At 44.9% G+C, this 12,476-nt stretch overlaps 1 protein-coding gene across 5 annotated transcripts in view; it reads right to left on the bottom strand.

Annotated features, from left to right (window-relative positions):
* Positions 1-12,476, bottom strand: part of LOC133136548 (receptor-type tyrosine-protein phosphatase mu-like) — a 191,817-nt gene that overhangs the window by 6,422 nt on the left and 172,919 nt on the right. For all 5 annotated transcript variants that reach the window (XM_061254133.1, XM_061254134.1, XM_061254135.1 and 2 more), the window contains 6 exons: positions 10,942-11,096; positions 9,645-9,780; positions 6,936-7,085; positions 5,235-5,408; positions 3,886-4,017; positions 2,327-2,452 (listed from right to left, as the gene is read on the bottom strand). In XM_061254133.1, the coding sequence (XP_061110117.1) occupies positions 2,327-2,452; positions 3,886-4,017; positions 5,235-5,408; positions 6,936-7,085; positions 9,645-9,780; positions 10,942-11,096 (873 nt within the window). The remainder of the gene's footprint in view (positions 1-2,326; positions 2,453-3,885; positions 4,018-5,234; positions 5,409-6,935; positions 7,086-9,644; positions 9,781-10,941; positions 11,097-12,476) is intronic.

The raw sequence follows: 12,476 nt of genomic DNA, 5'->3' as shown, positions 1-12,476 counted from the left end.
CTGTGTTACACACACCATATCACACTGTGTTACACACAGCCAATCACACTGTGTTACACACACCATATCACACTGCGTTACACACAGCCAATCACACTGTGTTACACACAGCCAATCACACTGTGTTACACACACCATATCACACTGCGTTACACACAGCCAATCACACTGCGTTACACACAGCCAATCACACTGCGTTACACACAGCCAATCACACTGTGTTACACACAGCCAATCACACCGCGTTACACACAGCCAATCACACTGTGTTACACACACCATATCACACTGCGTTACACACAGCCAATCACACTGCGTTACACACACCATATCACACTGCGTTACACACAGCCAATCACACTTTTACACACAGCCAATCACACTGTGTTACACACACCATATCACACTGCGTTACACACAGCCAATCACACTGCGTTACACACAGCCAATCACACTGCGTTACACACAGCCAATCACACTGTTACACACAGCCAATCACACTGTGTTACACACACCATATCACACTGTGTTACACACAGCCAATCACACTGTGTTACATACACCATATCACACTGTGTTACACACACCATAACACACTGCTACACACAGCCAATCACACTGTGTTACACACAGCCAATCACACTGCGTTACACACATTATATCACAAGGTGTTACACACACCATATCACAATGTGTTACACACAGCCAATCACACTGTGCTACACACACACCATATCACACTGTGTTACACACAGCCAATCACACTGTGTTACACACAGCCAATCACACTGTGTTACACAAACCATATCACACTGTTTTACACACAGCCAATCACACTGTGTTACACACACACCATATCACACTGTGTTACACACACCATATCACACTGTGTTACACACAGCCAATCACACTGTGTTACACACACACCATATCACACTGTGTTACACACACCATATCACACTGTGTTACACACAGCCAATCACACTGTGTTACACACAGCCAATCACACTGTGTTACACACAGCCAATCACACTGTGTTACACACAGCCAATCACACTGTGTTACACAAACCATATCACAGTTTTACACACAGCCAATCACACTGTGTTACACACACACCATATCACACTGTGTTACACACATGATATCACACTGTGTTACACACAGCCAATCACACTGCGTTACACACAGCCAATCACACTGTGTTACACACAGCCAATCACACTGTGTTACACACACCATATCACACTGTGTTACACACAGCCAATCACACTGTGTTACACACACCATATCACACTGTGTTACACACAGCCAATCACACTGCGTTACACACAGCCAATCACACTGTGTTACACACACCATATCACACTGTGTTACACACAGCCAATCACACTGTGTCACACACACCATATCACACTGCGCTACACACAGCCAATCACACTGTGTTACACACAGCCAATCACACTGTGTTACACACACCATATCACACTGTGTTACACACAGCCAATCACGCTGCGTTACACACAGTCACTTACACTGTGTTACACACAGCCAATCACACTGTGTTACACACACCATATCACACTGTGTTACACACAGCCAATCACACTGCGTTACACACAGCCAATCACACTGTGTTACACACACCATATCACGCTGTGTTACACACAGCCAATCACACTGTGTTACACACACCATATCACACTGTGTTACACACAGCCAATCACACTGTGTTACACACAGCCAATCACACTGTTACATACACCACATCACACTGTGTTACACAGTTAATCACACTGTGTTACACACAGCCAATCACACTGCGTTACACACAGCCAATCACACTGTGTTACACACACCATATCACGCTGTGTTACACACAGACAATCACACTATGTTACACACACCATATCACACTGTGTTACACACAGCCAATCACACTGTTACATACACCATATCACACTGTGTTACACAGTTAATCACACTGTGTTACACACAGCCAATCACACTGCGTTACACACAGCCAATCACACTGTGTTACACACACCATATCACACTGTGTTACACACAGCCAATCACACTGTGTTACACACACCATATCACGCTGTGTTACACACAGAAAATCACACTGTGTTACACACACCATATCACACTGTGTTACACACAGCCAATCACACTGTTACATACACCATATCACACTGTGTTACACAGTTAATCACACTGTGTTACACAGTTAATCACACTGTGTTACACAGTTAATCACACTGTGTCACACACAGCCTTGTAGGGTAACAGAGAAAGGGAAGAGATGGGGAAAGGCTCTTACCCGCGCCGCGTTGTATATGCGGAATATCCTACTGATGATGTCCTCCTCCAGGTCAGCTGACACAAACTCCACCTGGATGGGGCCGTGGCGGTGAACTCCATTCTCAGGCCAGTACTGAGGACACAACTGCAGAGAAACATCCAGCTCAGCTCCAGCAGAAACAACATGGCCGCCTTAAGACACAAGGCTTAGCTTGTAAGTGATCAGCACTGCAATAAATATGCGTGAAAATCATTAGCCTTCCTTCAGGACGTCTGCTTGGATAGATTTACTGTGCTGTTTCGCATTTTTCTACTGGAGCTAAAAGAACTCCTCACTATATCACAAAACATCTCTCTTCCACAGACATGGAAAGTCCACGGGTCAGACAATGTTTCGTCCGCCCATGAACTCAGTCAGCTGATTTCACCATTAGTTCTACCTCATGGCTGAAGAATAGCAAATGCAGGTGATCATAGCAGAATACTGGGGAGGATTACTACTTTCTGAACCTGAAGCTGGTCCAGGAGCCTGTTTGGTTATGGAGAATGGAGGGGTTCTTCTCCAGTGTGAGAGAAGAACACGCTCCACGGCCGAGCCGATGGCGGGGGTAATCGCGATGAGCCGGCCTGAGTGCGCAGGGGCCCCCCCTCCGGAGGCCGCGCCCCGAACGGGAAGCGTTCGGCAGAAAAGGTGGAGGCCCGTCCCGTCTCTACTCCGGCTCTACAGTCGGAATACCGAATGAAAGCTGCAGTCGCTTGGGGAGCCGGATGGGAAGGGAAAATCAGCTCCAAACTCGCCTTTGATCCCGCCAGGTTCTGACAGGCCCCAGGCCTCTCTATCCATAGCCTATTTCAGACAGACGGACAGAGAGACTGACTGACTGCTTTTACTAGAGTCTGCAGTTTCACAACACCAGACTATTTCCACTGGAGTTCAGACAGACAGACAGATGGACTGGTCCCTTAACTACAGTCCACTCTGATACACACCACAGTCTCTTTCCCCCCAGAGGATCATTCCCATGTCCTTATCCGGAGCTTATTTTACTTACTGTTTCCTTTTTCTCTTAATATAAACAACACACCACATTTCTCAAAATAAAGGACAAAGCATGTTGTGTTTATACTGAATGAAGGCTGGAGTGAACAGAATTTATTTCACATAGTGAACTTTAACAGTACATTTCATATGGTGAACTTTGGCCCAGACGGTTTCACATGAGGCGTTTTAATAGAATACATTTCAATTGAGGTCCTTTAATGGAGTCTACTTTATATCCACTCCTGTAGATTTCTTTACAGGATTAATATACTTCCTGTAGTGTAGAGCGGGGGGAGGTGACAAGGTCCAGCAGCACCAGAAGCAATTCTAGGTTCTTCTCCATTTGAAACCCTGACTGCATCATCAGTTATCCGGCTTAATGGCCATGTTCTGCAGTTCCTCAGCATTTCACCGGATCAGAATCTTACTGATTGATCAGATAGCACAGAGAAGCTGTAGACTGTAACCCAGAAAGCACTGCAGTGCTCCAGGACCGGGGTTGCTTGATGGACTCTACCTAAGACAAAGCTACGCACCTGGGCTGGGTCCACGTCATTCAGCATCACTATTGAGGTGCAATGGTAGTCCAACACCAGCCTCCAGAAATCTTTGACTGTGTTCGGCAAAGGATGCTGGGTGACAATGAATGCGGATGGCTGCTTGTAGCTCTGCAGAAAAAGAGAGCACTGTGAACATTAAAAAACCACACACATGCAGAGAGGTGGCTACCTCTTAGAAAGTGAAAAGAAGAACACACCTTTAATTATGTCACTGAGAATAACTTACACACTGGTCTGGTTTAGCTTTTAGAATTCATAATCTTAGTCTCAAACACACTCAAACACCATTAAGGAATACCACTAATACTTTTAGAAATTCCAAAAACAAGATTAATTATTAAGTAAGTGCATCACGACCAAGCAACTTTTGGAATTGACATGCACACACACATGATAATAAAGGTGTCGAAATGAAGAATCAGACAGATTGTTTTGTGGAATGAGAGACAGTATTGGTGGCAGACATCTGGCAAACTGCTTTCCTCAGTCTCACCGACAGAGCAGTTTGCAGTCGCATCAGCAGATCCTGCCTTATATAGTCACAGACAAATTAAGGGCTGGGGTAGTTCATTAAGAAAGAAAACAATGGCCCGTCAATCAAAATTCATTCTTAACTTTGATTCATAAACACATTTCTCATCTTTAATATAAAGTAGTAGCACAGCACATTCAGTATTTACAGGGGTAGGATTTTCCATAATTTGGGAAAAATAAATTCTGATCTGTAAAGTGAGCAGGATGAAAAGCTCAGCTTTGGGGTTGAATAAATAGTTTCTGCAGAGTCCGTGACTGGGATATCAGTTGTTTGTCTGATTTAAATCCAGGTTTTTTCTCATTGCACCGAATGTTTATTTATTTACCCTTATCTATTACAGTATTTACTGCTGCACACATATCTGGATTTTACTCTTTCCCTGTTGATTAACTCTGGTCCCAGTCCAATCTAACTCTAATGCGCTTTGTCATTTAGCAGTTGTGCTTTGTCATTAACTCTGAATAAGGAAACGCTACTCGTGTCTTTTTCATTTTAATTCTGTGAAAACACATGATGTCATCAATTTTTAATTTTCACAGATAAATGCACATGATCATTTATTTAATTTATTTATTCACACACACACACACACACACAGCTCAGCGACTTTTCACTGGTGACTGCAGAACACACCAAATTGTTTGTGAATAAAACAATGCTTGTTGCCTGTGCATCAGTACGTAAGTTATAAATGACTGTATGTCATAAAAGTAAGTTATAAATGACAATGATAGACTGATTCAAGGCTAACTCTCTCTTTGGTATGTTTGCCAGAGTCCGGGGGACGTACGTCCATGAGCGCGGCGTTGATGTAGTTGCTGCTCTCGCCGTCGATGGTGATGAGGAAGGGCAGGCAGCGGTCAGGGGGCAGCACGTCCATGCAACGGTTCTTCTCGTGGTTTCTGGGAAGCAGGGCGATGCTGCAGTCCTCCACCCTCAGGGTGGGGGTCACCATGTTCAGTGTCTGGGGGAGGGGGGGGTGAAACATCAAACCCCTCTACTCAAATCCTACCTCTCCTTTATAAACATACTCTACATTACAATATCCAGACCAACTTTTTTTAAACACAATCCCCTTATGAAGGTGGATATGTACTGAAAAAAATGGGGCTAAGAAGCTCACTCACGGGTCCAAACCCACAACCTTTGCAGTATAAGTCCAGTTCTCCACCCGATACGCTAAGTTGTAGTGTGCTGAAGGGCCCTTGGAATAAATTGCAAAATGGCCGACGCGCTTCTCTATCAGGCCTATTCATTATTTCTCTGTGTTGCTGCTTGTCCTCCCATGGTGCTGCATTTATTTTATAATAATGCACACTGGCCAGGGCACTCAGAAGGTCAGCAGCTCTGGGTAAGGGCACACAATGCAGCAAAGTTTGGAAATTGCTGTTCTCAGAGAAATGAGAGCATTGGACTTAGGCTCAGCGCTCTCGAGCTGGAATGGAATTAAAGGCTGGCAGACGGAGCAGTGCGCTCTCGAGCGAAGCATGCGGTCTGGTCTGATTCATAATAAATACTGCGAGATCACAGGCACCATATTGCACTATTAATTCACACTATCATAAACCATCTTAACTCCAGATAACGGCACATGTAAATCAAGTCGTTTGGCGCCAATAATAAGTAAACAAGCAAAAGATCATTCTTCAAGCAGCAGTTTTATCCGTGGAAAGCACGTATTGCCGTAAATCTCTGCTCTGCAGTTAGTGCGTGTAATCTGAGAGATGGGACCATAGACTGTAGAGCGCTGCTCAGGACCAGCGCTGTAGCTCACCATGTTACACTGATTGCTGGCATCTTCCCAAACCCAGATGACTGCCAGAAGTTTCTCTGCAGTTCAAAGCCGAGTTTTTCCCTGGAAAAGGGAAGTCTTGGCTCCTTGCGGTTTCTGGGAGCACTTGCGGCTGTCTGATGTGATCAGCGATGGAGACACGCTCCTTTCTCCTGACCAGTTTCACCCTCTCACGGTTTCATCTCCAGTGCTAAGGGCCCGTCCACACCAAGAACTAGAACTATAACAATAACTATAACGATAGCGATGTGAGCATCCACACTGATGAAGGGTAACATTCTGTAAATAGCCTCTCGGCTATGTCATCTGCCCTTTTGAACACGACGTCCTGTAAATTCAGATGGATTTTCAATGGATGTCAGTGTTTCTATCCTCCATGCAGCCGGAAAAAAAGTGATCCCAACGGTATCGATCGGCACTGTCGTTGTCGTTATAGTTGTGGTGTGGACTCCTGAGTTAGAACAATTTCTAAAACAACATATTTATAGTTATTGTTATAGTTAGAGTTCTTGGTAGTGGACGGGCCTTAAGCGAGGTGATGCAGCCTTGCTGCTAGGCTCATAAGATGGCCGCCTCCCAGGAAAGAGGAGTAATGGAAAAGCATCAGGCATGTGAACTAACCAGAGTGTTCGAGCTCTACAGCGGAGGAGGCCCCGTTAAACACCCCCTCAATTATACCCCCCCCAGCCCCGCTCATACCCGGAATTCCTCTTTGATCTGGCTGGAGTTGGTCTGGGGGTCGAGGCGGTTCATGTCGTAGTAGACGGAACGCAGCTGGTTGGCGGGAATAGTGGTATCTCCACAGAGGCAGGCCTCCAAGATGGCGTCATGGATGAAGACGTACTGCTCCTGAGGGATGAAAAGGAGAAAGAAATGTTCTACAGTGCTCGGTCTAGGAGACCATCTCTATAGTCACTTTCTGTCACCCAGGGCTATTCTCAGAAATACATTCAGCTGTAAGAAGTGATTCATCTAAATAGCTTGATTTTATTCTGTTCTCCTCTTTTACTTTATAATTGAGATTAATGAAGAATGAAAAGAACAGTGGATTAAGACAGGAACATGTGAGCTGCTACCAACCGGCAAAGAATAAATGTTTTGCGTTACCATGCAGGTAGAGGACGCTATGAGCTAACTGTGAAACTAGCCAGTGTACTGAGGCACTCCATAAAACAGGCTAAGAATTCATAATAGAACTATGAGGTATAAAAGTGAGATAAAAACCAGTCAGGTTGTGCCCCTAATACAGAGTTGAGCAAAAATGTGGGCACCCCTGGTCAAAAAGCCTTTTACAATGAATATCTAAGTGAACAGAAGCAAAAGATAAAATTAGCAGGAAGGTTTGCTTTCGATCAGGTACAGATTAAGTGTATTAGACATTTAAACCAGGGGTGCCCACATTTTTGGACCCCACTGTATTTAGATGGTACCATCTCTGTACTCTTTGCACAAATACTGATTGCGGATTGGTGCTTTGTGTTAGCAGATCATACATTTCTCCATCACAGGTCCAAGGCTGATCTGAGATCAGTGCTGCTGAATCATTCGATGGTGCATCCGACACTTTAACTTGATTTTTACTGATGAACTCTGGGCACTGTTGAACAAGACGATCGACTCCTGAATCCGTAATGTGACTTTGACATTTTAAGAAGAAGGTATAAGAATTGTGGTGACGGTATTTAATTCTATTAGTAGCATGGTTGTTGAGATGACATCATCTCAACGCATGGGCATCGTTCACGAACATCAGGGCTTGAGACTCTGTGATGGGACGACGGGTTGGACGACAAGACTAAAAAAGCTGACATCTCACCCTCAATTACCCCAGAGTCACACACTCCTCAAGAGACAGGCCAGTTACTTGATGCAAATTAGTTATGAAATGACATTTTGAAAATATCCTCCCCTGTCAGTTTTGACAAAATTCGCTGATGTAGGGGTCAGTGATTTTCAGGTTAGGCTACTGTGACGTCAGGCTATAATCCATGCGTGCTATATCAACCCCAGTTTCACCCATATTTACCATTAATGCCGCTCTGACATGACCTTTCACCTTCAAAATGACGACAACCCAACAATGGCTCCAACATCAAAAATAATAATAAAAAAATCGAAATCATACCTTCTAAAACATTCTTTCTATTTCTCCATTTTACACAGAGCAGAATGCTGTTGTTGGGGACTAGACTCAGGGCTAGAAGGTATCTTTGCTGCTTCTTATCCCTTGATAAAGGTATTCCTGTGAGCTGCTCTACTGCATTGCTAGCCGCACGACAGATAATAAGGGAATGCCGGCTCTGTAGGTCGGCCTACATAAGGCCGTTTGATAGGGAAATGAGCAAAGGCAGAGATTTGAATAAAGGCCAGAGCAGTGCCTGCAGGCTGGCAGGTCGTGCCAAAGACACTGAACACCTGCAGGGGGAAGCGACACACTTAGAAGGTCACTGAACTCGAGGAAGATAATTCAGGGCAACATTCGGTCTCTGGTTGCTTTAATCCCGATTCAGCCGTCATCGGCGCACAAGAAAAGAGAAGCTAAATAGAAACGCCGACCCCATTAAAGCCAACGACACTCGTGATTTCAGAGGAAGCGGCGGAGGAATGACGCGTCCTTCCGAGTCGCGGTCGCTCACAGACGCCTCGCGTTAGAAAACCGTAGCAGGGTTGCTTAGCGATGGCGGCATAAAACCGTTAATTAATTTCAAATGTGTTCCCTGTCAGCGACTCCTTTGTTTCATTTTATCACAAACCGTTTTTAAGGCATGTATCATAGTAACATACGCATTCCACAAAAATGAGAGAGCTAGCCAAGGAGCTACAAACCATGAGAAAACAGGACCCATGACTGATGCAACATCATTGATAAGAGAGATGCAACATCATTCATGAAACAGATGCAACATCATTCATGAAACAGATGCAGTTAAATAGAACCAGTGGTATGGCTGCTCTGTGATAAAGATCAATAATTTGGCCTACAATTAGCATTTCATCAAACATAACTTGAGCTTAATTGGGGTCAATTTGGATAAACAGCAGCTTAAAAATATGCTGTAATCATCAATTAAACCTTTCATTGATCAATGTAAATGCATTTAATTACTCAATTATGAATGGCATTTATTTGCTTGGCAGATGCCTGAGTATTTCACTGACGGTCAATGTATGACACTGCTTAGCTGCACAGATAAATACTGCATATACTGTATATCCAGTTAAATGCCTGTGTTTAATCACTTTTCTCATGGGTAAAAGAGCAGGAAATCAAACCCACAATCCTCTGGTTAGGTTATCTAAGCACTGCTTCATAATGCCTCTCTTTGAACATGGAAACCCGGAAGGTTCCAAGATCTGACCAGGCCTTCCGGAACCTGTGAAGTGTCGCGGGGTCTCACGGACGCTCACCTCTGTCTGAACCATGTTGACCCGCCGTGACCGCAGCTCCCGCACGCAGTTGTAGATGTCAACCACGCCCTCCCTCTCCGCCATGTCCAGCATGATGTCAATCACGATGAAGCAGCCGGTCCGCCCCGCTCCAGCACTGAGGAAACGCCCAGGACACAGAACAGTGTCACAGAGAAGCCAGGCTCTCTTTCAAGAGCTCCAGCCATTAATGCTCAAGCGACCAACTGAGAGTATTTATCTGACCCCAAACTTATACTCTTATTCATATCTATCCAAAATGTCTTGACTTTGTCAAGCAACATGTCCTCAATAAATAAATACCATTTTAATTTGGTTTCTGCCTCAATTTGGAGTGATGTGATGATTAGGCGATGACATATCAAGAGTAACACATTCCACCAATGCTTATTGATAAAGGAATCTTCATAAGAATCCAGAGTTATGTGGGGACAACATATTAAGTGATACATACACACAGATTTATTTGGTAGGCAGAATTATGTTCCAAATTCAAATTATAGATGCAGGTATATAATGAACACATCAGAGGCAATATTTTAACCGTTTAAGGTATAAACATTGACTGCAAAGTAAGAAATATGGTATTACAGCACATGGTACAAAAGAGTTTGGGGGAAAGTTTAAATTGTAAAATTCTGGGCTGTAGCATGAAGTAGGGGAGGTCTGTGGCTCAGCGGCTGTAGAATAGTTTAGCAGCAAATACAGAGCTTGGGAATAGCATCACTGACTCCACTGAATGAGTTCACAAATAAATATCAGAGAACAGTGTCATATCACATTTAAAACAAGGATATATGTAATCACCTCAATAACATTTATCACATTGTTACCTCACATGGGTTACATGTGTTATGGCTTACTATTCCCATATTCACCTACATAAAGCCAATGTGGGTGACACTAAATGCTATAATGATGACTAAATGTGCGGTAATTGTAATAATATAGATATATACTCTAGTTTTTTATGAAAATTAAATGTCTTTAACATGTTTACATGGAGAAAATGTAAACATGTAAAATGTAAACATTCTCTCTCTTTACTAATAAAGAGAGAGAAACAGATAGAGAAGGAGAGAGTGAAAGAGAGAGAAACAGATAGAGGGAATGAGAGAGTGAAAGAGAGAGAGAGAGAGAAACAGAGGGAAGGAGAGTGTGAAAGAGAGAGAGAGAAACAGATAGAGGGAAGGAGAGAGTGTGAAAGAGAGAGAGACAGACACAGATAGAGGGAAGGAGAGAGTGAAAGAGAGAGAGAAGGTTTTCCAGAGGTACACACCTGCAGTGTATGACCATGGGCCCGGCGTTGGCTGGGTTCTTGGCCTTCACCCTCCTGATGAATCCCAGCAGCCCTGAGGCATGGTAAGGCACGCCGTGGTCCGGCCAGCCGGTGAAGTGGAACTGCCGGATCTCCCTGATCTCATGGGCCCCCCTCTGCAGGAAGACAGACGGACAGCACCTCGGACACCAGCCTTCTAGCCCGACGGAAGCGACACACTTTTTCAAAATGCCTCTTTTGTGGCGGTTCTTCCCCCCAAACTCATCGGCTCTGGGTCTGGTGTGGCTCACGCACGGACTGAACCCAAGATCTTTAAAAACTGCCCTGCACAACATTCCAATAGGAGGCTCCATTAACTCCATGCCCAATCAGGCGTTCCCATTGAGCGCAGGGGCGGACGTGTGCTTGGGCTGGGCTGTCGGCCACACGCTACGCTGCCCTACATTAGTGGCGATCTCCGCTTGGCCATAATCAGTGTTTTTAATGGCAGGGGTCTGAACTCGGTGCCCCTGCTCCGAGCGTAGCCACAGAAACGGGGAGGAAGCCACCTCCAGCACCCCATGGCACCAGGGGACACGCCGTACAGCCAGCCCCACGGACACAACAGGACAGATTTCAGTATAAACAACCACAGACCTGCTTTCACAGGTTTAAAAAACCCTGGGGATTTAGTGAACCCGGACAATAGGCAGGGAAATCCCACTATGAATGTGATTTACTCTATAAGCTCCTGTCTCATCCGAGTGCCGGGCGTATTATCTACACTTTATACACCCATGATGGGGAGGAGGTAGAGGCCAGACACACCATCCCTCTAATGTAAAAGATTCACAGGGTCACCTTTACACAGGTAGCCACAGAGCTGCTGCAATCCCTTATTTATTTTATCTTAACCATGTTATCGTAAGGCATTTGCTTCTTTCCATGGCTTAAAGGACCCAGGGTGTATTGGTAATTTATGCACAATGAGGAGCGCTAGACATAAAAGCTACTGGTTTGAATCTCAGGTTTGACATCTTCTGTGTAATTGGGTTAGAGAATAATTAAAGGCATAATACTGTCAATAGCTGATTCAAAGCAGATCAATCATCGATGTAATGAGGAAGGAGGACGGAAACAGGACTCTCATTCTGATTAATCACCTTCAATTTCTCAAAACTCATTTCATATCCGCCTTACATGAAAAGGCCAGTGGCCTGCCAGTGCTGTATTCTGCCAGTGCTGTATTCTGCCTGTGCTGTATTCTGCCTGTGTCATGGTCTACCAGTGCTGTATTCTGCCTGTGCTGTATTCTGCCTGTGTCGTGGCCTGCCTGTGCTTGTGCAGTGGCCAGCCTGTACTGCGCTGTATCCTGCCTGTGTCGTGGCCTGCCTGTACTGTACTGTACTGCGCTGTACCCTGCCTGTGTCGTGGCCTGCCTGTGCCTGTGCAGTAGCCAGCCTGTACTGCGCTGTATCCTGCCTGACGGCTCTACAAGCACTCGGCTCGGGGGGCGAAGTGCGCAGGTTGATATAGAAAATGGCCAAGATGCACTT

This window comes from Conger conger, chromosome 9, assembly GCF_963514075.1.
Source record: "Conger conger chromosome 9, fConCon1.1, whole genome shotgun sequence".
Classification (NCBI taxonomy): Eukaryota; Metazoa; Chordata; class Actinopteri; order Anguilliformes; family Congridae; genus Conger; species Conger conger.
This window is presented reverse-complemented; position numbering and strand designations above follow the sequence as displayed.